General features: G+C 48.6%; 3 protein-coding genes across 6 annotated transcripts in view; 2 read left to right on the top strand and 1 right to left on the bottom strand.

The window, feature by feature from the left end:
• The window catches only part of IP6K3 (inositol hexakisphosphate kinase 3), a 12,685-nt gene extending 6,707 nt beyond the window's left edge, over positions 1 to 5,978 (top strand). The window contains exons 3-6 of the mRNA XM_003214176.4: positions 1,105 to 1,309; positions 2,322 to 2,494; positions 3,071 to 3,246; positions 4,442 to 5,978. Of these exons, the coding sequence (XP_003214224.2) occupies positions 1,105 to 1,309; positions 2,322 to 2,494; positions 3,071 to 3,246; positions 4,442 to 4,906 (1,019 nt within the window). The 3' untranslated portion in view covers positions 4,907 to 5,978. The remainder of the gene's footprint in view (positions 1 to 1,104; positions 1,310 to 2,321; positions 2,495 to 3,070; positions 3,247 to 4,441) is intronic.
• Positions 5,979 to 7,810: 1,832 nt separating this feature from the next.
• On the top strand, positions 7,811 to 13,152 carry UQCC2 (ubiquinol-cytochrome c reductase complex assembly factor 2). Its single transcript, XM_010724333.4, has 4 exons — positions 7,811 to 7,996; positions 11,765 to 11,839; positions 12,185 to 12,254; positions 12,976 to 13,152. The coding sequence occupies exons 1-4, from the start codon at positions 7,859 to 7,861 to the stop codon at positions 13,068 to 13,070; spliced, it is 378 nt and encodes a 125-aa protein (XP_010722635.1). The 5' UTR covers positions 7,811 to 7,858; the 3' UTR covers positions 13,071 to 13,152.
• Positions 12,405 to 24,715, bottom strand: part of ITPR3 (inositol 1,4,5-trisphosphate receptor type 3) — a 39,939-nt gene continuing 27,628 nt past the window's right edge. For 3 of the 4 annotated variants that reach the window (XM_085210720.1, XM_085210719.1, XM_085210717.1), the window contains 17 exons: positions 24,281 to 24,481; positions 23,782 to 23,892; positions 23,418 to 23,513; positions 23,104 to 23,205; positions 22,798 to 22,884; positions 22,087 to 22,197; positions 21,487 to 21,679; positions 20,513 to 20,638; positions 19,843 to 20,015; positions 19,563 to 19,727; positions 18,911 to 19,103; positions 17,895 to 17,990; positions 17,371 to 17,495; positions 16,991 to 17,156; positions 16,104 to 16,264; positions 15,452 to 15,613; positions 14,220 to 15,103 (listed from right to left, as the gene is read on the bottom strand). In XM_085210720.1, the coding sequence (XP_085066846.1) occupies positions 15,035 to 15,103; positions 15,452 to 15,613; positions 16,104 to 16,264; positions 16,991 to 17,156; positions 17,371 to 17,495; positions 17,895 to 17,990; positions 18,911 to 19,103; positions 19,563 to 19,727; positions 19,843 to 20,015; positions 20,513 to 20,638; positions 21,487 to 21,679; positions 22,087 to 22,197; positions 22,798 to 22,884; positions 23,104 to 23,205; positions 23,418 to 23,513; positions 23,782 to 23,892; positions 24,281 to 24,481 (2,337 nt within the window). In that variant the 3' untranslated portion in view covers positions 14,220 to 15,034. Of the gene's footprint in view, positions 13,718 to 14,219; positions 15,104 to 15,451; positions 15,614 to 16,103; positions 16,265 to 16,990; positions 17,157 to 17,370; positions 17,496 to 17,894; positions 17,991 to 18,910; positions 19,104 to 19,562; positions 19,728 to 19,842; positions 20,016 to 20,512; positions 20,639 to 21,486; positions 21,680 to 22,086; positions 22,198 to 22,797; positions 22,885 to 23,103; positions 23,206 to 23,417; positions 23,514 to 23,781; positions 23,893 to 24,280; positions 24,482 to 24,715 lie in introns of those variants that run through there. The other variant, XM_085210718.1, reaches the window with a different exon arrangement.

The raw sequence follows: 24,715 nt of genomic DNA on the forward strand, positions 1-24,715 counted from the left end.
GCTCCATGTGCTGCAAACGGGGCCTCCTTCCAGAGCTGAGTTCTGTTGGTCCAACATCCCTGACCATCCTGTTTGGATCTGCCTTGCTGCAGCCAGACCTGAAAGCATTGGGGCGGGATGATTCACGTGGCTGCATCCCCTCCGAGAGCGAAAGGGCGATGCTCTAAAAGTGCCTGCGCTGCCTTGAGAGGCTCAGACAGCCCTGACAGAGGCTGCGGGAGCAGCGCTGCCCTGAGCAAAGGACTGCTGTTATCAGCCTTTCCCAGAAAGGTCAGAGCCGTCTGCTGCGCCAGGCACGGCCATTCCTGTGCTGTCATTTGACACGCGGAGGCAGTGCTCCTGATGCCAGGGATGGGCTGAGATGGGCTAAATATGTGATGGGCTGAGTGGCATTTGTGCCCTGTGATCCTCATTAGAGTCAGGGAAAACTGCATGGCTAAAATACACAATGGTGTTTTTGAGCACAGAGAGTGGAAATTAATAATCACCAGTCTTGTTCTTCCACGTGTGGATCCAGTCCCTGCCATCATCCTGGTCTTTGGTGCTGGGGGAAGGACGCATCCATGACAATATATGGGCATCGCCTACATTTGCAGCTTTGCCAGCCCACGTGCATGCCTCTGCCCTTGTTCCTGTGGGCTCTGCCATTAAATGAAGCAGTTGGCATGCTGGTTGTCTTTGTAAAATTCCTGTTCCCCAACTCTCCCTTTGCTTTCTACTAATGCAAAGCATTTCCAACCTTGCCCTGTGCTCAAAGGTGCAACCTAAATCCCTCGTCATAAATAAGGCAGGAGCTCTTGGTCCAAGGCAGGGGGTCTGTGCTGGGTCAGCTGCTGCATAATGGAGCCTGAAGGAACAGAGAATGAAGGAATACGGTGTTCAGAGCAGGCAGGTTTCACAGAAGGAGGGGAGGGAATATTAGAAAAGCCCATGGCCGTTTTGCAGAGCCTCAGACTAATGGTGTTTATTGGGTCTCAAATCAGCCTGGGCTCAGCATGAGGCCACCTAAGTACGAGGCAGCAGCTGAGCCCAGGAGGACTCATAGCACCCATGGTATCACAGGGGTTAACCCCATTCTGGTTTGCTTTGCCTCCTTCCCTGCAGGAGTCATTTCGGTGCACCTCAAGAAGGACAGCTTTGGCAACCTGACCCTGCTCGCCAGCCCCAACCTACAGCCCGAGGGCTGCGGCCGCCTGGACAACACCAGCAGTGACATATGGCACAAATACAAGTGGGCTGCCGGCACCAGCAGTGGCACCGAGCTCGTCAAGAGGTGCCACACGCAGCTCACCAAGACCTTCAAGGACAGGTGAGGGTGTGCCGAGGGCAGGATGCTCCCTGCTGATGTTCTCCCAGTCCCTGCCTGGAACCATCCCGGTCCCGGTGGGGTGTGAGCAGGAGGGGTTTGGTGGCACAACTGGTTTAAAGCAAAGTCCAGCCTCGGAGAGCAAAAGTTGCATCCAGCACGGTGGCTTTGTGGCTCACCTCCTCCCTGTGGGCAGAGCAAAGAAGATTTAGCTATGGCTGAGATGCTGTTGCTTTAAAGCTGCTGCCTCCAAACACAGCAAGCTCCAAAATGAGAGGAGGCCCCACGAGATGAGATGCTGAGCACAGTGGGCACATTGCTACTAAGCAGACAGAGCTGCAGCCACGCAGCAACTGCACATCGAGGGGGATTCCATCCTGTCCCCATCCCTGGCTGGCTCTGATGGGCATCGCAGTGCTCGCAAGCACGGCCCGACCTCAGGCCCTGCAGAGGCTTTCCACCAGACATCTTTCATCTCAAATTGGTTCAGAAAAGGCTTGGGTCAGCTGTGACTGAAGGGTGCAGTATTGCTCCTGTGAAAGCACAGCCCCCGGTGTGAGCTCTTAGGGATTGTGGATGGGCAAGATTGACAGATGACCCTGCAAGGAGAGCAAATATCCTGCTTGCTCCCCCCCCTTCCTTCCCCAAAGCCAGCCCCTCTAAACTGGGAAGCATTCCCATTGTTGGACAATTGCCTGTGTTGTGCCTGTTTGGTAGATAGAGATCCCTGGGCATTGATGCTATGAATGGTGCTTTTCATAGGAGCCAAGCACACTTTGAAATTATAATGAAAGAAAACATTGGCATCCAGCAATAGCTGCCTTTCTGAAAATTACTTTTACGGAGTAACAAAAGATCTCTGCAGGTTGGACATGATGAATAAGTTCCCTTTGAGAGCCCCAGAAAATTTACCTTATCAAGTTTGAGGTTCTACAAAAGGGAGGAGGGGGAAGAGAGGGAGTATTCTCTTCTGGAGCTCATAAAGCAAACACATTCCTTTGTGTGCTCTGCCTAGCTGCCCGGGCAGGATGCGACTGAGGACAGACCTTCAGTACTGCACAGATTCACTTTTGGAAGATGCAAACAGAAACCAGACAGAAAAAAACAGCTCCAACCCCTGGGGACTGCACTGTCACAGACAGCACCTGAACCGCATGTCCTCCAAGTATAACGAGAACAAACTGCATCGTATCCTTTTTCCCCTCTCTCCTCCAGCACTGTCTTGGCTGCAGATAAGAGCTCATAATCGAGGTATGGTTTATTGCAGCAGCACGCACCCTTCTTTCCCACTGTCTGAATAAGAAGGAAAAAAAACATTTCCCATAAGAGAACATCCAAGCTTAAGTCAAAGATCCCCTTGGCACACATTTAAAAAACACAACTATATGGGAATTAGCAGCTGCCTCGCCTTTTATTTTCCTATTACACTTCATTACCCACCAGTCATGTGAGTAATAGTTTAACAACTTCCCCCACACCCATTGGAGTAAGCGCAGTGCTGAGGAAAGGTGCTGGATCCACAGCCCTGGGCTACAGTGTCACTGGAGAATGGAGCTGTTGCTGCTTTAATTGGTAGGACTGTACTACAGTAAATTAACTGCAATCAGCAGCAAGGGGCCCATAGCAATGACATGTTGGTAAAATTGGCTCAGAAAGTCTCATTATAGTTGTGAGCTATTATGGAGAGCGTCAGCAGTTGCTCTGATTTAAGACCTCTTTCAATTAGAATTTAAAAGTATTGGGTTTCCCTTAACTCATGTTCAGAGTTTCTATTGCTTGAAAACGTGGTGTCGAAATACAGCTACCCCTGCATCCTGGACTTAAAGATGGGAACCCGGCAGCATGGGGACGATGCCTCGGAGGAGAAGAAAGCACGGCACATCAAGAAGTGTGAACAAAGCACCTCCGCATCGCTGGGCGTCCGCATCTGTGGGATGCAGGTGAGGGCAGCCCTGCTCCTCTGGGTGTTCGCCCAATGCACAGCTTGAAACCACACTGCAGGTCTGAAGGGATTCTCCCTTTGTTGGTGTAAATTGAACTCATTCCATTGGTTTCTGCCAACAAGTACAGACTGCGAGAGCCACCCATGTGATTGTGCATCCCATCCTTAATCAGGATGCCTCAGGGACAGCATAGGATATGACACAGGGAGGGCAAACCTTTCCCCGTGCTCTGTTTGACTTCTGGAGATGGGATTACTTACACAGGTGGTGGTTGTCCATAGGAGCAGCTGAGGATCAGCAGCAGCATCTGCTATTGTGTGCTCAGCTCGTGACACAGGGAAAAGCAGCAGGCATCCCTTGCCCCACACATGCCTTCACTGAGCTGCCTCATCCCATTGCTGCAAGAAGGAAGGGTTTCTTTCCTGCTAAATATTATGGTTCCTCTTGATTAAAATCACTGCCCTCCTTCCCAGAAACCGAAACCAGAAACTGAAACCACACATTTTTTCCATTCACGGTTTTCAAGCGGGTGTCACAATGTTCCGCTGCGCCTGAAGGATAATTAAGACAATGATGATTACAAGGAACATGCACAGCAATGTAAACAGCATCGAATGCTGTGTCCCTTCCTGGTCTCTGCCATCCTTCTGTTGAGCAGATTATCCTTTAAAATACAACTGGTGTGTGAGCTAATTCTGAATTCACTCTTCCAGTTCTTACTCAGGATTACCAATGCCTCACATACATACAAATTTCTGTCTACATCTTCTTGTCTCTCTGTTTAAGAAAACAGCATTATTGCTGCTTGTACTGAGAGCAGGAACACAGCTGGGGCATTGCTGTACTACTGCAGACTCTTAACGTAGCCAGAGGGAAAATGCTATAAATCAGTAATGACATGCAATGACTTACAGCTCTACAGGTTTCACAGAGGGGTAATTTATTGGAATGCAAAAAGAATCTGCACCAGTGGCTTAAATTGAATAGTTTAAATCTCCAGAAAAGGCAGGAAGTGGGATTCAGTGAGGAAGGAGCCTGCAGTGCACTGCCAGCATTGCTCCACTGCAGGGGATCCGTGTCCCATTTCTCAGCCTGGATCCGAAATGTTTAAATTAGGATGAAATCAGAGCATGTGAAAAAACTGAACGGCAAGGCAGCCACTGAATCTGCATTGTTGCTCTCTTTCCCCAAGGTTTACCAAGCGGATGCTGGCCATTTTCTCTGCAAGGATAAATATTACGGAAGGAAACTCTCACCCGAGGGATTCAGGCAAACCCTGCAGCAGTTCCTGTGCAATGGCAACCACCTGAGAACGGACGTCCTGGAGCCCATCATTCAGAAGCTGAAAGCTCTGCTCTCCGTCATTAAGAAGCAGAGCTCTTACAGGTTCTACTCCAGCTCACTTCTCATCATTTACGATGGACTGGAGCACAAGGAGAGCACAGCGCCTTTGGATAATCACCTCCAGGGGCACTTCCAAAAAACAAACTGCACCACGTCGCACTCCAGAGTCGACGTCCGCATGATAGACTTTGCCCACACCACTTTTAAAGGCTCCAAATGCAATCACACCACTTACGACGGGCCGGACCACGGCTATATTTTCGGCTTAGAGAACCTCATCAAAATCCTTCAGAACATTTCAGAAGGGAAATGACACGTTCTGTGAGTTGGCCTGGGTTTGCTCGTGATATCCCTGAGAAGTACCGCATCGGGTCCGTAGGATCCTCCCAGCTGCAGAATGTCACGTGCATGGTTTGGAATGAGAGCACGGACAGCTTGCTAGGAAAGTGCAAAAACTGCTACGTGCCATTACTGAACTCAACCATAAAAAGCAAGGAGCTGAAAGAATCTGTTCTGTCTGCAATCAATCAGAAGATTTATTTTCCTTTCTTGTTTTACTGCTGTCCTTGATTTATTTGTAAGCCAAAAGAAAGCATTACTTGAAAGAGTCTTAATGATAAAATAGGACCTGCTCACCTCCACCACGCTCACCAAGCCAAGCGAGCTGAGCAGATATTGTGCATTTAAGTGAGACTATTAAAATGAGCTGGCAGGTCTTAACAGATTGCAGCATTACTTTCAACTCATGCTCAGCGCTATAGGCTGAACACAAAGACAGAAGTGGAAGAAAAATGCACACCCTGACATTCACGCTCCACCTGCACAGAGCTGTTCTTGCAAGCATTTCTCCACAGCGCGCAGGTGCACGGTGCTTTGTTAAGGCACAGATATGCCAGACGCTGCAGAGCTCCTGGTTCTGTACTGCTGAAGGTGTACAAGCAGGTAGATCTCAGACCAAAAAGTGGACCTTGCAAAGGGCTTTATACCCACTGTGGGTTACATAACAGAGCATGTTTCCAGAACTTTCTAAGCAAGAAGCTCCTCAGGGGCTGAAGTATGATGATTCTGTCAGACAGTAGTCAAAAAGTCATTCACATCAAGGTATTTATGCTTCGGATTAAAGAAAAAAAATGTCAGGGACTGGATATTAAAGGTTACCTAAAAATTCTTTGGTACAAATATAATGTGTGTGTTTGGAGGAAACGGTAACAAAAAAAAAAAACAACCTGATTCAATGTTTACAGCTTTTGTTGACAGACTTTATTATGGAACAAACATAATTCCTTCCTGCATGGTGGAAGGGAAGTCCTTACACAAGGAACAGGGGTACAGAACCCAGTTACTGGGGAGTGGGAATACAAATAAAGTTGTCTAAGCAACTCTCACCTGTTGTCCATCTCGTTTTCACTCCCAGAGCATCCTCAAATCATGCTATCTTTTCTTTAGGGCTGTATGTTTTCAAAAGAGCCATTATTCCCACAAGTTTAAATACCAGATCTGAAGGGAGAGCCCTTCACTTGTATTTTACTGCATACAGCTGGAGAATTGCTGCAATTTATAGCTGGAAAATTTAAGTCATCTGGCCCAGCTGCATATTTTACTTGGCCTGAAGTGCATCTGGGAATATCTCATTATTTACTGAATATTGTTCATAGTATTGCATATTTCTTGCCCGCAAGCACTGCTGACTATTAAAAAAGCCACAAACACTGCTTCAGCAGTGAAAGGCCTGAATCACCCACTGCCTTGGCTCACAGTCGCATGCTGTGGTCAGTGCTGATTGTGGTCCACACCTCACAGCTTCTGTGCTCATGCAGACCTACCTCAGCCCTCACTGCTGCTGAGCCTCTGGTGAGCAGGACATGGGACCTGCAAGCAGGGAAGGATGAGGAAGGCTCTAAGCAAGGTGCCAGCAGCTGGGCTGTATGTGATCCCCTCGTTTCTCCTGCAGAAATGGAGGCATCCCAGCTGCTTGCACAGGCATCACCCCGCTCCCTTTTTCCTCTCCTTATACACCAGCACAGTTACTGAGTATTTACTGTGAGCATAACCTCATGTGCTCCATGTGGAGATGGCAGAAAAAGGAATTCCTTACCATGAGGTGTTGGGACACTGCACACACTGCCCAGGGAGCCTGTGGGTCACTCAGGACCAGGCTGGGTGGGGCTGTGGGCAGCCTGGGGAGGAGGAAAACATCCCTGCCTATAACAAGGAATGGAATCTTAAAGGTCCCTTCCAACTCCAACCATCCCATGGCTCTACGAACACAGGCCAGGACTCCCTAGGTTGTGAAGCAGACAGAAACTGTTGGAAATATCCAAATAATGTATCAGGACGGTATCTCTGATGAAGCAGATTTTATTCACAATTGTAATGGCGGGCTTCCTGCAAGCAGGAGAGCACCCAGAAAACAGCCTTACATCTTTTATGCACTATTACTCAGTGCTGATCTCCTTCTCCCCTGGTTCCTCACTGGCTGAGTGCTTCAGGTTCACAATCTTCCCGACGCTCAACTAAACATATGGATACTGGCTAAACATCCATTTTTGCTAGCTAAACATGTATTGCTAATTAGTTAACTTCTCACATTTGCTCACTCAACACTCGGTTGTTGTTTCTGGACATCTGCTCGTCCTTGCTTACAGATAAGCTGGGAAGGAGGACAGAGGGCAGTATCCTGATGCCTGCCTGTTGCATCCCAACCTACCCTCAGAGCAAGGCAACCCAGCCTTGTGTGCAGGCCTGCCTGCTTTGATGTTTGTTAAGTCTGTTTTTCTTTTGCTGAGGGTCTCTTGTCCAAACAGAACAGCTCTACAACATGCCTTCTAGTCCATAATACTGCACCTATACTATTTGCACTTAAAAACTATTGCATTTTGCAAGCAAGAATTAATCACGTTCTTCAGCAACAATATTTCTAAAGCATGATACTAACATAGATGGTATTTCTACCTTTTCACATCAACTGCTTCTAAGGACAAGTTACAAAATACAAACTGTGCTCTACTTCTTCAATCAATTTCCCCTTTTTTTTTTTGTTTTATATCTAACGCAGAAACAACATTCCATTCCTACAAAACCAAGCATCAAAGCAGCCATCTAACGCCACGCTGCCGGCAATGGCCGCAATGTCAACACGGAGGGACCCCGCCGAACTGCACAACACCCAGTAAACCAACCACGCCGCGCGGCACTGTGCGCACCCCTCCTTGGACGGCACTGCGCATGCACGGCCCCGCCCCGCCGGCCCGGTCACGTGACCGTCATGGCGGCCACCAGGTACCGGCGCTTCCTGAGGCTCTGCGAGGAGTGGCCGGTGGAGGAGACGAAGCGGCAGCGCGATTTGGGCGTCTTCATTCGGCAACGCGTGGCTCAGGCCTTCCGCGAGGGGGAGAACACGCAGGTGAGAGCGGGGAGATGCGCCGGGAGGGCGGCAGAGGCCTAAGCGGGAACGGTAACGGGGGAGTGGGGGAGAAGCAGAAAGGCGGGGCTGCGCATGCGTGCTGCGGCGCTCCTCGCGGTGGGGGCGGGGCGGGGCGTGGTGCTGAATTGGAACTGAAATGAATGGAAATGGAGAGGCGGGCTGCAGTGCTTTACAGCATGGGAGGCGGTGCTGAGGAACTGCAGCATCGTAGGGCATCCTGAATTGGAAGGGAGCCGCGAGGAATCACAGAGTCCTCAGTGATGGAAAGGGCTTTTAATGAGCACTACTCTTGTGATGCCCATCTGCAGTACTGCATCCAGGGCTGGAGCCCCCAGTACAAGAAGGACAGGGAGCTGTTGGAGAGGGTCCAGAGGAGCCACAAAGATGATTGGGGGCTGCAGCACCTCCCTATAAAGACAGGCTGAGGGAGCTAGGCTTGTTCAGCCTGGAGAAAAGAAGGCTGTGGGGTGACCTCATTACAGCCTGCAGTACCTAAAGGGAGCCTACAGACAGGAGGGGAGTCAGCTCTTGGAAAGGGCAGGTAACAGCAGGACAAGGGGAAATGGTTTGAAGTTGAAGGAGGGAAGATTGAGGTTGGATGTCAGGGGGAAGTTGTTTGCTGTGAGAGTGGTGAGGTGCTGGAACAGCTGCCCAGAGAGGCTGTGGATGCCCCGTCCATCCCTGGAGGTGTTCAAGGCCAGGTTGGACGGGGCCCTGGGCAGCCTGGGCTGGTATGAAATGGGGAGTTTGGTGACCCTGAGTGTGGCAGGGCATTGGAGCTTCATGATCCTCAAGGTCCCTTCCAAGCCGTGCCATTCTGTGATTCTATCACCTTACACTGAACGGGGGCATCTACACCTTGATCAAGCTGCTCTTTGCCAGGTCCGTCCTGATGGTGAATGTCTCCAGGAATGATCTTCCACCACCTCTCTGGGCAATCTGTGCCAGTGCTTCACCACCTTCATTCATTGTAAAAGACTTTTTCTTTATATCCATACTAAATCTCCCCTCTTTGAGTTTGAAGTCATTTCCCTTTGTCTTATCATCACTGTCTGCTAAAGAGTCTGTCCCATTCTTACAGCCCTGCTTTAGTTTCTGAAAGGCTGTTATCACATCTCCCACTAAGCCATCACTCCTCCAGGCTGAACAGCCTCAGCTCTTTCAGTCCATCCTCATAACATTGAGTCCAAGTCCAACCAAAAATCAGAGCATGTGGCTGTGCACGTTGTCCAGATGCTACTTGAGCACTGGCAGGCTCAGAACCATGAACGCTGTCCTGGGGAACCTGTGCCATGCCCACCACCCTCTGGTGCAAAACCTTCACCTCACACCTCCTGACCTCCCCCATCACAGCTCCAAGCCATTCCCTCACATTCTGTGGTAGATCAGCAGAGCTCAGCACTGCCCATCTGCTCTCTCTGAGGAGCTGCAGGGCTGTGAGGCCTCCCCCCCTCAGCTCCTCTGCTGGATAACCAAGGGGACCTCAGTTGCTCCTCGTACATCTTTCCTTCCAGATTCTTCACCATTTTGTAGACCTCCTTTGAATGCTCTCTAGTAGTTTTATGTCTTTTTTTGTACTTTGCACAAGAAGCCCTCAGTACTCAAGGTGAGGCCATATTGATGCAGTGTATGGTGGGGCAGTCCCTTCCCTCAACCAGCTAGCAGTGCTGGGCTCAGTGCACCCCAGAGTAGAGTTGACCTTCCTGGCCATCTGGCCACACTTCTGGCTCACATTTAACCTGCTTTCAACCAAGACTCCCACATCCCTTTCAGTAGGGCTGCTCTCCAGTGTCTCATCCCCCAGTCCGTATGTACAGCCAGGGTTGCCCCTTCCCGGGTGCAGAATCCAGCACTTGCTCTCGGTGGACTTCATTTGGTTGGTGATTGCCCACCTCTAATTTGCCTGGATCTCTCTGGAAGTCATCTTCAGCTGTGTCATCAGCTCTTCCCAGTTCAGTATCATCAGCAAATTTATTCAAAATACCTTCTAGTCCTACATCCAAATCATTTATGAAGGCACTGAAGAGACCTAGCTCAAAAACGGAGCCCTGGGGAAGTGCCAGAGACCAACCAGCCTGATCTGTCCCCTCTGGGCCCAACCCATCAGCCAAATGCTCACCCACCATAGGTTGTTCTTGTCCAGCTTTATGCTGGACATTTTGTCCAGAAGGATACTGTGAGAAGCAGTATCAAAAGCTTTACAAAAATCCAAAAAGACAGCATCAGCTGGCTTTCCTTCCTCTACTAGATGGGTGACCTTGTCATAAAAGGAAATGAGGTTAGTTAAACAGAACCTTCCCCTCACATACCTAACGTGCCCTTTCTTAGCATAAAAACCAGATGTGCTCTTTCTACTGCAGTGTGCCATTACAGCTCCTAATTCCATATTGGTCACCAGGATAATCTGCAGCAGACGTTGCAGGAAGTGCTTGTTGCTTTTCCACACGCTCAGGACAGCTGAATGTGCTGCACCGATTGGTCACAAGATCCCCAAGCTGCCACCGGTCTTGAAAACCTAAATTGATGCCTGCAGCACTGATGTCAATTTGTATGTATAAAGGCTTAATACAGCGAAAGGAAATGTACTGGCAGTCAGCAGGAGGAATGTATGAGAGAAGCGCTCGAGCCTTAAAGGATACTCTGTCAGCCAAATGTCTGTTTTATTCACGTGGAGGAAGACTTGCTGATTTTTTTTTCAGGCAGTGCTATTTAATAGCTATTTCTGCTGTCATTACTAAAACATCAGCAGGGTCACTTGAAAAGTGGCTGTAAAATATGCGAAGCTGAAAATCACCTGCAGTTTGGTGGTGCTTGACAGCCTGTCTGGCCCTTATCCCCTCTTCTGCAGTAGCCATTGTGTGCTGTAGCAGGAGAGCCTTTTCCTGGGTTCCAAGCTGGTACAGAGGAGGCATTACCATTACCCTGCTTGTGCTGAACCCATGCCAGCACCCCAAGGACAGACGAGCTGTGTCATTTTATCCTGCCTTGTTATGGCTGATACTATTCTTATTCATGTATCCATTTTAATCGTTGACGTTCGATGTCATTGGCCAGCAGTGCAGAGTTCTGGTCAAGTTGGTCCTCACTATAAATTAGAAAAACAAGATGACATGCCATTCACAGTGCTGAACAGACTCTGCAAGGCAGAGGCACCTGTCGGATGCACCGAGGAGTGTTTTAGGTATTAGCAAAATCTTTCCAACTTACTGGACCAAAATAGAAATCCATTTACCCTATGCAAGCTGCTCAGTGCTTTTCATGCTGCTTTTCCCTAATCAATTATAAACTATTTTTAGCTTGCACCAGGATTTTCTCTACTTTCCATCCTGGTACCTCATCCTGTTTGATCCTTTAGAATGAAACAGGAGGCAAAACCTGCCTCTGAGCAGAGAAAGCTCAGATTTCACAGTGCTGGCCAATAAGCATGAGAAGAAAACCATCCAGCTATCTTCACATTCACTGTGCATTCACAGTTGAGCTGTCATATCTTTGTGAGCAGAACTCAAGGTCCCTTCTAGAACTTACGTGCCTCATTATTCTTGTAGGCCAAGCTGGCCAGAAGTGGAGGAGAAAGAAAATGCTCTGCATTCAGGAGCAGCATTCAGGGGTCACCAGCATCCTGCGTTGCACTGAGAACTCGCTAAGAAACTATTCTACTGTCCTTCTCACATGCTTTCAGCTCAAATGAAATCTTCTGCTATGCAGGCTTTAAAATAAAACTTGTGTGATATTTCTGTCGCTTTCCAGATTGCCGATCCTGAGACCTGTGACCAAATGTATGAGAGCTTAGTCAGAATCCACAACAACTACTACAAAAACAAGGTGAGGTTTATTGTTAGCCATTGCCAGCCCTTTAGTGGGCCAGTCACCACCTGCTGCAGTGCATTGCCTCTTCCCAGCAGGGGCTCTGAGCATACAGCAGGCAAATGAGAAGTCAGGTGGATGCTGCACTGCCTGTGCCTTTGGTCTCCCTGGTTTTGCTGCTGGCCTTCATGGCGTGTCTGAACAATGCAGATGATACTTTTTGCTATGGATGAACATAATTCTTACTTCTTGACCGAAAATGAGTAGAGCTCTATTATTTGGTGGCGTATTACCTCTTCTGTGCACTGCAAGTAACACCTTGTTCTGTCTCTCCTTCTCTCACCTACTTGCTTGTTTGTGAAGTATCCACGCCTGAAAGACACAAGCTTCACTGGAGTGACAGTGCAAGATTGCAAGATGATCCTAGCAACAGGTACTAATACTGTGACTTGGGAGTAAATCAATGCAGGAGATAAATTACATTCTATTCTTTGTGGTGTTCACTTCATCACTTCTACTAAACACTTGTGACTAAAGGACTGATTGGGACTGCCATGCAGGTATATTAGGATGGTTAAAAAGGTGTAAGTTCAGGCATAATTGAGGAGAGTCTCAGTAATCTATTGGGACAAAAAGTCAATTGTGTTTTTTGCAGTGGGCAGGAATGGCAGAGGGTTTGTAAGGGCTCTTTGAGATAGAATGGCAGGAGCTATATGAAAGCAATCCACATTTCCTACGTGGCTCAAAAAATACTTGGCTTCCATTTCATCATGTTCAAATTCCCTTCAGTACTTCTTATCTTGTATTAGACTTAGAGAAAACAGGGTGCCACAATGCAGAAAGACTCTCAGCCAAATCATTTATTAAGCACGGTGCAGGAAGCCAATGCCATTTTGTTCTGCACCAGTTCCTAACTTTGACTGTAGTGCGTGGCAACTGAATATTAGTTGTTAGAGATAAGGGACTCCCTGCACAATTGATTGAAAGGGAAAACAAACTTGCCTCAGGCCCTGAAATAGAAATTCATTAAGACAAAAAGTCAAAAAAAGAAAACATTTGTAAGGCAAAGCTCTTATAAGAGGGCTTTCAGCCCTTTGCTTTCCTGCTTTTCTTCCTCTTTCCCCATCTCTCTCTCTCTCCCTTCTCTTTTGCAGACATTCTGAAACAGATGGAAGACATGAAAAAAGGGACGTGGAGAAAATTGCGAGAAAGGTTTTACGCCAAGAAATCTGAAGAGGACTCGAAGTGATAGGCTGACTCCCAGATTCTCCTCTGTATATATTCCTAAAGCTCTGTGTTGCCATGATGAATAAAACCATTCATTCCTCTTAGCAACAGCGCTGGTTTTTTTTTTGTTCATACTCACACTTTATACCCTTCATTTGTAATGTCTGCTCTTTTCTTTTTGGAAATGTAGGACCTACCTTAACACATCTGTAATGAAGGCATATTGGATCAGTGTAAAAGTTTAAAAGAAAAGAGCTTTGTGTTGTTAGACCAGATCATTTGTATTATAAGAAACAGACCATCAGGAAGTGCACAGCAAGTAGGTACAACCATGTAAGCTTTAAATTTGCTTGTGAAGACAGCACCCAGTAGTGATGGCAGGGAAACGTAGCTGTGCTTATCTGTGTTTGCACTGTTAACAGTGAAATTGAGGGAGAGAGAACTTTTAATGATCATGTTTGTTTCTTTTGAGAAGTAGCCTGGGAAGACACAGGAAAGCATGAGAGATGACTGTTTACCATGGTGACAGCAGAGCAGTGTAATAAGAGTACAGATGAGATCTGAGCTGCATACCTTGTCTGCAATGCTGCACTGTTGTGATGCTGGCTCAGCTAACTATGCAGATTGCCCCCAGCGGGAAGAGAAGGTTCTGTGTCGGTTACTGCATATCTGAGGGATGAAGATAGGTTGTCATGATGTGCTGCTATATAGGGCCGTAAACTAATTTCAAGTGCGATCAGTCCATCGCTGTGGTCTATTTTTATTGCTTTTTAAATCTTTGATGCTTGCCTCAGCCTCTATTCTTGGGAGGCAGAGGTGCAGGATTATAGCTGGGATGGCCACAGCACTGCTTGGCTGGAGAACGATGAGTGTCTAGAACACAGCTATGCCAGGACTCTGCTTGGCTCCAGGCAGCACGAACAGCTGTTCCTTTCTGTGTGTTCAAACTCTGTTTTCCTTTCAAGTAGTGAAAGAATTCGAAACTTTGCTGGATGCTGTGATCCAACGCTTCAGAATGCAAGGCTGGTGTTCCAGGTAGTCCTTCATAGTAACGTTATTGGCAGTGGGTTGTGGAGTACCTTTAGTAAGATAGCCCTGGATTGGTTCATGTATTTGAATTGCTCTGTATTTCTATTTATAACAGCCCCCCTGCGTCCCAGAGGAAGGGAGGTTTCTTTACCACATTTAAGTTTTTATTATAACTTCATTTTGTCTTTAATTTAGTTAAGGCAATTTACACTTTAGTTCTTAAGTAACAACAACAACAAAAAAGTAAAACATTACACCAGAGATGAAACTAAATCACAGGACACCCCTTCACAGTAAACTCCTGTAAACCTGCAGTTTCCTACTACGACTGCCCAGATATTCTTTGTCCACAGAAGGCAAAAGACCAGTTCTCATAGTACTAGCTTAGATACTAATCCTCATTTGGTGAGCTAAATTATCAAATCCATCTCCTTGAGGTTAGCTCCTCTTTTACTGCACCAAAGTGATGAACAGAATTCTTTAAATGGACAGAAAGCAGCATGGAGCAGGTACAGCAAATACAATGGCTGGTCTGCAAAGTTCCATGTTTACTAGTGATGCTCCTGGAATACGTTAAATACTGCAGCCCTACAGCTAGTTGCACTACACCTGAGGTGGAGGCCACCAGATGTAGCACATGGAGATAAAGATACAACCCCCCACATTTGCAAAATAAAGAGTTATTGCAATGAGGAATAAAAGTCTTGTATAATTTATCTTCCTCTAAGGGCATTGGAGTAACATGTGGGTCCAGGAATTGTGAGGAATCCTCGCCAGCCTTTGGCTCCTGAATTGCTTACAAGCAATCTAAGGAAAATATTGACTTGGAAGCCCTTCCACGTGGTCCTGCTTTCTCTGACAGTGATGTCCATGCATGGGACCCAGGGATAAGCAGCCTCATCATCTGATAGGTATGTTTAGTCCTTCAGGGGGTGAAGCTGATCCTTTTTCTGTGTCTTAGTGGTTCATGGTATTCTGGACATCCACAAACCCCATCCTTTGTCTGCGCTTCCTTTGCTCTGTCATCTGGAGTTCAAACAAGGACACAAGTGAGGTAGGAAACCAGGCTGTTATTCTGTTCATTAGTGTGCTTCTCAGGTGTGTGACTGACTGTGCTGCTCTAAGCATCTGCCAGAACACCCCATGAGTCGGGCTCTAGCTGATGAGGAGGTATCAGAAAGCACATGACCTGAGTATTCTTAACTCCCTGCAGAAGAGCTAGAAGAGCCCTCTGATTTGTATCCATACTTAAATAGGAATGGGCTGGTTCTGCCTCCTGCTCTTGGAACGGGTGTCTATTTTGGTAAGGACAGAGGGTTTTTTAATACAATGGGGTGTTACTCAAGCGTTCCTGTTTTTTATAACATTTAGTACCTGTTCCTTCAGCTCATTCAGCTGGGAGGTGAGATGGGACACCAGCTTCATCGTTGAGTTGAGTTTGTCTTGAAGATTTCGGATCTCGTTCTGTTCCCCTTCCCCTTCATTGCTGACCAGCGACATGGCTCGCATCCGGGGGAACCAGTCTAGGTTCTTGTTCTGGGAAGGTGACCGTGGAGAATGGGAGAGGGTGAGAAGGAGACAAAAGACCCAGTGGGATTTCCATGGAGGTCTGCCTATGCTTAGGGACTAACGGAATTCTCAAAGGCTTGTCTGCATCTTTGCACATTTCCCACCTCCTACTCATTTAACCCTTCTTCCCCCCTGTCTGGGTCCAGGTTCAGAAAGCTTTTTTCCTAAATTTCCTTGCCTTCCCTTTTTGCCTTGAAATCACCTTGCAGTCACAGTCTATACTGCCTGGTACAATCCTTCTATCCACAGCACACAAGATCAGATAGACAGCACGTTGTTGGCCGAGATTGCAAAGTGGAATAAACCAGCTAAGAACGAACTATGGAACAGCTACTTTCTTAAATGTTTTCCAAAAGTTCCTTCTCAAAAGCTGTTGGGTTTTTTTGGCAAGCCCTCTGTTCTCAAACATCCCTCTGGGGCGGCAGGGTGCAATAGGCTGCTCGGAAAGGACACGTACCTTTATCATCTGAGCCACGTAGCTCTCAGGACCTGTGTAGTCTGTCTTGTTTTTCACTCGCACCAGCACTATGAAGTACAAGTAGTTCCACATGTTGTGCTCGTACTTAATATGCTCCTCAAAGGACACTGTCTTGTTGTCAAACTTGTCCCGCTCGAGTCCTGGGAAAGGCAGTCAAGTGCGGAGAAGGTGGAGAGAGGAGAAAAGGAGGGGAGGCCAAGGTAAGAAGTGAGCAAGCAAACAAATGTGAAAGGAAGTACAGATAATTGCCTCCTGTCCCAGGTGTGACTTTCAAGAAGTGCTTTTAATAATTAGTTGGCATTTAGCACACAACAAGAATCCAAAGCAGAGGGAAAATAACCCAGTTGTGTATTCAGGAGGCTTCTATTTAAAGTTCCACTAGCTATGCTTCCTGCCTATATAATCTAAAAGAACAAAATGCACCCACTGGATCTTACCAGAAAAAAAAAAGCTATATTTATGGTTGGGTTGGTTTTTTGGATGCCTTCCTATGACCGAAAGCATTCTGGAACATTTTCCTCTATTCCATTTCCTTAGCAATATGCTTTTTTTCCAGTTGATAAATGCTGGTCCCAGGAGTGATGCGCGGCGACAAGAACACCACAATGCAGCATCCAGTGTAACACCTCATTAACAGAAGGCCAGTAGGAATAGGGAGCATTTCTCCTCTCGGTCTGTGTCCTTGTTTAAAGCCTCCTCACACTGTACTGACCCACTGGTGAACAGATTTAAGTTGTGCTGTGAACCAAATGAAAACTAAAAACCAGTTGAAGCTTTGCTTCTTCCCTCGTGTCACAGGCTGACCTTAAAGAGAGGAACAGTGGGGGGCAATTCCTGCACACGCAGAGCCAAGGACCTGCACTCACCACATATGAAACAAGTGGTCTTCAGTATTTCTTCTTTCTTTTGCTTCTCGCTCCTCAGATCAGCAAAGGTGTCAATAATGACCCCGAAGATGAGGTTCAGGACGATGATAATGACAATGAAGAAAAAGAGGAGGTCGTAGACAACCCGAGCAGGAAACAAGGACTCCTGAGATGGACGAAAGGAAAAAACTCGTCTTGCAAACCTCCCCTCCATCCGTGCTGCCTCGCTGCAAGGACCATAGGCTGAGGTACAAGGTGAGGAGAGTCGTGGGGGTGTGATGGGGAAAGCACTGAAGGACGGCAGAGGGGGAAAGAGCTGGAAGTGATTTCCAGGGAGGAAGGGCAGCTCTGTAGTGGCAGAAGGAAGGGACCCCACTCACATCCTTCGATGGCTTGCGCAGAATGTCCCCTACACCCCCTCCATTCCTCAGGCCGTGGTTCAGGACAGTGACAATGCACATGAGCAGCGTGTCACAGGCTCGTTCCCACTGGTCAGTGTCTGCTTCTACAACACCAGAGGGAAGAATAAAAGCACAAAGCCAGAGCACAGAAGGGCAGAAGAACCAGCCCATCACAAAGAATCCGGAGCTCCAGGATGAGCTGCAGTGATGCAGTGCCCCAGATGGGAGCTCCCAAGTATCCCAGCATCTCCTCCATCTTCCTCCTTGCAATGGAGGTGTTTGGCTGAGCATCCTCAAAGCACTTGATTTCCTTATGACCAAATTAAATCAATATTTCAACATTTTACGTAGGGAGTGCAGAATTTTGCTTGATAAGTGCCAAAAAGTGGGCTATTTTTTCCATCTTTCAGTCCTTTGTAGGATTTTTCTGAGCTCGCTGACAAACAAGGCTGTAAGGCTACCCTGCTGCTAACAGCATTGACCTTTCTGATGAGCTCTCTTACCTTGCAAGGCAGTGGGCTCAGCGGAGCAGCTAATTTTGTCACCACTGCAGGACTCCATGAAGGTCTCCATGTTCCTATGCATCCCCAAGGGGTCATCTGCAAGTAAAAGAGCCCACAGCCTTGTCAGAGCGTCAGCTCTTTGCTCCTGTCACAAGTGTTCTTCACCTGCATCTCATTGCAGCTTTCAAACAACTTGAAAAAAATATCTTGATCCACATTCTCATAGCCTTTTCTAGGTTTTGAATCATAGAATGGCTTGGATTGGAAGGGACCTTAAAGATTATTTAGTTCCAACTCCCCTGTCATGGGCTGGGTAATCATCACACTGATATCCCAACTTTGTTCAGATAGCTGCCAGTTTTCCAGGCTAAGATGCATAAAAACCATATTCTCATCCTTTGAAGTTAAGAGAGCCTTGGATGCAATCACTAACCAGCTGCTTTTGCAAGGCTATTCTCTCTTTAAAACATCCAGATTTTTTTACTTTAATCTCCAAACTACTGTATATGTCCAAGTATATTAAAAAACTACTTTATTCAAATAACCTGAGCATATTTCTTCCACGCTAACTTATCTCTGTGATTGTAAAAGCATACCAAAAAGACTTTAGATGCAAAGAGGAGTAAAAGTCTAACCCAAAACCCTGTGTTATGATTGACACCCAAGCTGCTTGTTTTTTTTTTAACATCCAGAGCAACAGTTTCATCAGTGTCATCCATCTTTTGCTCGAGTATCAGTAAGACTTCTACAGTGCTACAGAATTCATTCCTATCTGCCCACTTGCTTCTCCGCAGTCCCTCCAACCCCCAGGCCTTGTTTTCTACAGCATGAGGTCTCTATGTCAGTGCAGGCAGACTCTTCCCTGCCAGCTCCAAAACCAGCTCTCCCAAGAGTGTGGGACCACACATCGACGACTGCACACAGTGATGCAGCCACAACGAAGGACCCGTGCTCTGCCGGTCCCCACCAGCCCAAGCACCACGGACCATGGTTTGTCCGTCCATGGTTTGGCTCACCTTGGGCTTTGCTATCCGGCAGCCGGTCCACCTCCAGGATGAAGTCATCCTTCAGGAACAAGAAGCCCACGATGGAGAAGAGGTAGACAAGGATGAGCGCCAGGAGGGCAGTCAGCAGGATGGAGCGCCCGTTGCGCGTCACGCTCTTGATGACATTAAACAAGGTCTCCTCGCGGTAGATCAAGTCAAACAGCTGAAAGGACCCAGGAGCAAAGACATGCTGCAGGGTGCTTTTCTGTAACAATGCCTGGCCTACCTATGTCCCTTTTATCCCGAGATCTAGGATCGCTCAGTAGACACGGACTAACTTTCACACAAAGCACTCAAGTTTTCCTTCTTACTGCAGAAGAATGAAGTGAACTTAAGCACAGCAGGAGAGCCAAGAATAGGACGCATGCCCCCTGCCTCTGCCCTCACGTTGTCTCCCAGCTGACCCAGATAAAGTACGCAGCAGAGATTAGAAAAAGAGCGATAGCAAAAGGCTGGGAGAGAGACAGTAATAGATGCTGTCGGAAGGCAGAAAGATCAGCCTACGCAAATATTGAAGCACGGGCATTGTTCTCACTGCTGTTATCGATCAAGGTGTCACAGGAAACTTCTAGCTCCTAACAGCTCAGCCTGGCTATGTCTGCGCCCCAAACATTTACTGTACCAGGATGCTGTAGAAGAGTTCGTGCACAAAGAGCCCCAGGACGCTCGTCAGGATGTAGCCAACGTGGTAAAGGAACTCCACGTCCATGATCATGGCCTTGTAGCCTCGGATGAAGGTCCCACGGTTACCCACGAAGCTCACCACAAACACAATCTTGTTGGTCAGCTGGAGAGCAAGCAGAAACGGGAGGGAGTGAGGTTTGCTGTGCTTTGTGAGTGCAGACAGCCTCCTGTGCTATGGGACGCTACGCTATTTTTCTGGCAGCGCTCTGAGAACTTACATTGAGAGCTCCCAGGATGTTCAGTGTGAGTCCAATCCCTAAGTAATAAATTGATCGCAAGATCAGGGCCACCAGCAGCGGTCTGACACCGTACCGCTTGGTGAACAGGGCCATGATGGAGAAGCAGATCAGAATCCAGAAGAGCAGTGAGATCAATGGGGAATCCAGCACTCCTGGGAAGAGACGACCCACAGCAATTTAATGGCATGAGGCTAAATGCATGTTGCCAATCAGACACCATGTCACTGTCCAAAGCATCCAGAAACCCAATATGCTGATTATCTGAGGGAAGGAAGACAGAAATTGTGCTTGACTGCAGAGAGATGGTCCTTACTGATATGCTTTTCTAACATCTTTTATCTGAGATCTCAAAACCACTGCAGATCATTAAGACTTCCAGACAGCTGGTACGTATTCTGTCCTTACTTCCCCTATTTTCCAAACAGGGAAAGTACAGCCCAGGGAGAAGAGCCTGTTCCCTAAGAAGGAAGTCGTGGGAGGGCTGGCAACTGAAACTTCGATTCAGTTCCTTGCCAGGACCAACAGAAAAGGCTTTAGGAGTCAAGAGGAGACAAAGGCAAGGAAACACAAGCAAGGGGACAGTGCTCCCTGCACACCAGGATCCCCTTTTTCCTCTACTTCAAGGAGCAGAAGCTACTGGGGCACTTACCCATGGAAGTGGCTTCAACATAAGGGTAGAAGAAAGCAATGATTATGTTGATGAAGACAGCCAGGTTGAAGGAAATGCTTCCCCAGAGAGTCATTCTGCGGGAGAACCAGTACATCAGCGGCATGCCTGCGGGGAGAGGAGGCAGACACACATCTCAGCCAACCTCGTGCCAGCAGGGAAGGCTGTGACCTCCAGACACCCAAACTGAGCTCAGCACAGCCAGTGAGGCCCTCGCTTCACGCCATTGATAAAAGCTTCCTCCTCATCTCTTGTAACAGGAACACAAGTTCAAAATGTCTCTGCTCACATTTTGTGGTTTCTGGGCCCTTTGACCTCCCCTGGCACCTTGGAATCAGATTGGCTTCACTTGTCGCCTCACCCTCCTCCCTGTCTCCCACATCTTATATCCTCACGCCTTTCCAAACAACAGTGCCTTTGTGTTTGCAACCTGATTCTCTGTCCCAGAGGAGACACAGCCAGCAATTTCCCATCCATACTGGAAACTTGTTTCCTGCTGAATTCCTAAGATAGTTTTGACTGGATCTGCAAGTGTTTTCAGTGCTGCCATGCTACCTCTGAGCCACAGCTCAATATTTAGTGTGCGTTCTTACTGTTGACTGCTGTTATTTTAAGCCAGGAAGTCCATCCTGGTGCAGCCCTGAAAGCACTTAAGGAGATCTACATGGTGCAAAGAAAGCAGCTTTATCAACGAAATGTAGCTGCTAGATGCTGGCTTGGGAGAAGCCAATTGAAAGCAAACAAAGAGAGGGCTCTCTAGGTGAGCACGGCTGCAGGTGTGGAATGTGTTGGAAGATGCTCTCAGGCTATGAGGAATTAGACTAACAGGTGTGGAGGAAATGCACCTCCCAAGGAGGTTCCCAGTCTGCCACCGGGGGTCACAGCCCCCTCAAAGCACGGCTGCCCCCCGGCTCACAGCTGCTCTGCTGCAAAGGGAAGGTCTGGCTCGCTCTTACTGCGCAGTTTCTTCTGCCACTCCATCTCATTGTGGAGGAAGGACGACTGGTCGAAGAAATCACTGACTTTGCTGCCCTGCTCGTCCTGCTCTGTCGTGGTGAAGAGTCGGTACTTGGTCTCCTTGGTGAGGAACTCGCAGATGCCAGGCACTGGGAAGATTATCTGCTCCATGCTGCGGTCCAGGCGCACAATCTGCAGGAGGAAGGTGCCTTTACATCCTGCCTGTATCGTGCTGGGCTTCCTGCTTTTCTACACCCAGCCATACCTCCCCAAATCCAAATATCACCACCACTCATCTAATGCTACGACCCAACCCAGCAAACACATCCTTGCATGGTTATGCTGGGAGGAACAACCAAGGGCAGGGCTGCCCCACTGCCTGCATCCCATCTGCTCTGGGGAGAGGGAGGAAGGGCCTGGGGGGTCCGTGCGTACCCCCATCTCCCTATGGGCTCTGCTAATGTCTCCAGCTCTTTGCAGCTGCTTCCCATGGGCACCGGGCTGGGAAGGTTCCTGGTGCAGAATAATGGGGCACGAGGCAGCCAGAGCACACGTGGGATCCATCAGCTATGTGAATTAGCAACCCAAACAGGTCTTGCCTCAATCTGGGACGTGTGCTTCTCGTAGTACGCCAGCGGGTCCTCCTCCTCCTCCTGGACTGGGGCCGTCGACTTCAGCATCTGCGTCAGCTGCTTGTTATTGAGGCTGAGCTGGGAGAGGAGAGAGGGTGAGAGCAGGGACAGCCGGGGGGATTCAAGCCTAACTGCACTGACAACATCGTTCCTCAAATTGTACCGAACCTGATGAGGTTTCAGGGGAAAGCAAATGAATTAAAGCTTCCCAAAGGGGTACGAGCACTCCCTGAGGTGACAGACATTCGATTCCCTGCAATAATTACATCCAAAAGCTGCTAATCCACAAATTACAAATCAATGCCCCTAAACCCCAGGGAAATCATATTACTGCTGAATCTCGTTCAGGAGCTGAGGTACAGCGGGAAGAAATGGCAGCAGAGGACTCAGCCCTTCCTTTTCTGAAGGGAAGGGCAGGAGAAGGGGAGCAGGGGGAAACCTAGCAGGGCACAGCCCGTCCCTGCAGCACACAGGATGTCATCTAGGGCTGAGCCTTCCCCAGGGAGCTGTACAAATGCAGCTGAGCTAAACAGATGCACATGCCATTGGGCTTGCTGATTTAGCTACATGGGCATTTATAAACCTCTATTTCTCCAGTTCACCCTGGGAATACCAAAAGCCACCAAATCTTGGCTGATGAGCAGCAGGGCAGCCTCCATGCCCGAGGACTTTCTGTACCATGGATGAGATGCCCTCCTCCTCTTCCTCCTGGATTCGCTTCACCGGCTTCAGGAGCTGCTGCAGAGACTTGTTGTGTCGGGACAGCTGGAAAGGAACAAGAGCTGCGTTAACATGGGATGGAGCAGCCTCTGCAGCACTGGAGTGGGATGGCCAGTAAGCCACAATGCTGGGTTTTCATGGAAGGCAAAAAGCACATCTCCCAGCCTGGCTGGAGGAAATGTGGATAAATAAGATGCGCAAATGGATGAGTGGGAGCCCAGCCTGGTGGGTCACCGCTGTCACAGCAGATTGCAGCATCAGTACCTGCAGTGCCAGTATATAAATGTTGTGGCCAACTTCCCGAGGGGAGACCTCAGCGTTTTCACACTCTTCCTCCTGCAGATAGGCCTTCTTAATCACGTCGACCTGGAAGGCAGCAGAGGGTGGGTGAGCTTGTCCTGGTCCCCTCACCCTGTTTTCCTCCTCAGGAGGGATGCTGGTGCAGAGCGGTGTGTGACTGCTGGTAGGGCAGCAGCCAATGTGGGTTTGGGTTGAAACTCCACCAGGACCTGAAAGCGCAGGGGTCCAGCAGCAAGTTCACGGGGGTCCTTCACCCTTCCACCCCGCTCAGCCCTTACCAGTTCCTGTGGGCGGAGGCTGATGAGGATCCGCTCAGCGTTCTCACTGTCATGCCTGCTCTCCATGAGGGCCAAGAGGAGCTTGGAGGCGTTGTCCTGGTGGGGAGAAGTCCTTGATGAGAGGAGCTATGCATTTCTCTGCCCAGGACCTCAGGATGGGCAGAAATCCCCTGCACTGCAGTCGGTCAAAATGCCCCTGTGCTAAAGGCATCCAAACCTTCTGTGGTGGGGATGCATCAGCCCTGTCCCAGCTCATATATGTAAGACCCAATGCATGCCCAGTGCCCGCCTCACTCCACAGCTCAGCCCAGCAAGCAGGGAGCTCACACATGTGCCACCCACCCCAGCCCCAGGCTCTGCCCACCTTCAGCTGCAGGACCAGGTCCATCCGGTACTTGCAGAGGGGACTGATGTCGTTGAGGATGAGGGCTGTGATGATGTCAATCCCATTGGACTCATGGGTCACGATGCAGCTCTAAGGAAGCAATGCAATGCTTTGTCCTATGGATACTGCCATCCTTTCCAGCTTCACCATCCAACACAATCCAGCTCCAAAATGGTGCCTTGCCTACCAGGAGCCCTAAACCCCTTCTCTCCCTGGCAATGACACTGTTTCCATCATAGCATTATTTAAACATTATATGCAATATTATATTGTCCAGCAGTAGCTGAAAACCCATGCACCATCCCTGTGCACCATGGTACCCTTTCTCCCCACACTCTGCTCTCCTTCATGCCGTGAATTCCAAAACTGGCCCTATCCCTGCTGCTGTCCATGCATTCCCCCAAAAACCCCCCTTGGGCATCCCGATGGATGGTGAAATGCTGGAGAAACAATGCAGACCCACAGCAACACCACAGACCTGGTTCTCATGGCAGGGCCCTTGGCAGTACTCAGTCAGGGTCTCCAGGGTCTGGGTGATGAGGGCCACATTGTACTCGTTGATGTAGAGGCCCAGCAGCCCCAGCCCCCCCGTGGTGCTGCCACACATGATGTCAAGGAACTGCAGTGTCTCACACACCAGGTTGTAGTTGGTCTTGTTGTTTTGGCACCGCAGGAAATTCTGTTGTGCAAAGCCTGCAGTTATGAGCCTGAAGCAGGTCCTGACCCCCCTCCCAGCATCCTGTCCAGAGATAGAGAATCAGGCCCAGGGCCGTTCCTATAGTGTGTGCAGACCCCTCAAGGGCAGCACCTGCTCCCATGGACACAGGAGTGCCCTGGTTGGCTCCTTCCAAGATATCGAGCAAAGGGAGTGGTGGTTATATCTGTAGGAAGCTGAGGCACAGAGTGGCCAGTG

Source organism: Meleagris gallopavo, chromosome 28 (genome assembly GCF_905368555.1).
Source record: "Meleagris gallopavo chromosome 28, MGAL_WU_HG_1.1, whole genome shotgun sequence".
Lineage (NCBI taxonomy): Eukaryota > Metazoa > Chordata > Aves > Galliformes > Phasianidae > Meleagris > Meleagris gallopavo.

Excerpts from the sequence above, each read along its gene's own strand:
- UQCC2 (XM_010724333.4), top strand. The coding sequence starts at position 7,859 with ATGGCGGCCACCAGGTACCGGCGCTTCCTGAGGCTCTGCGAGGAGTGG. Across the intron at positions 7,997-11,764 it reads GCGAGGGGGAGAACACGCAG|ATTGCCGATCCTGAGACCTG; the intron begins GTGAGAGCGGGG and ends GTCGCTTTCCAG. Across the intron at positions 12,255-12,975 it reads CAAGATGATCCTAGCAACAG|ACATTCTGAAACAGATGGAA; the intron begins GTACTAATACTG and ends TCTCTTTTGCAG.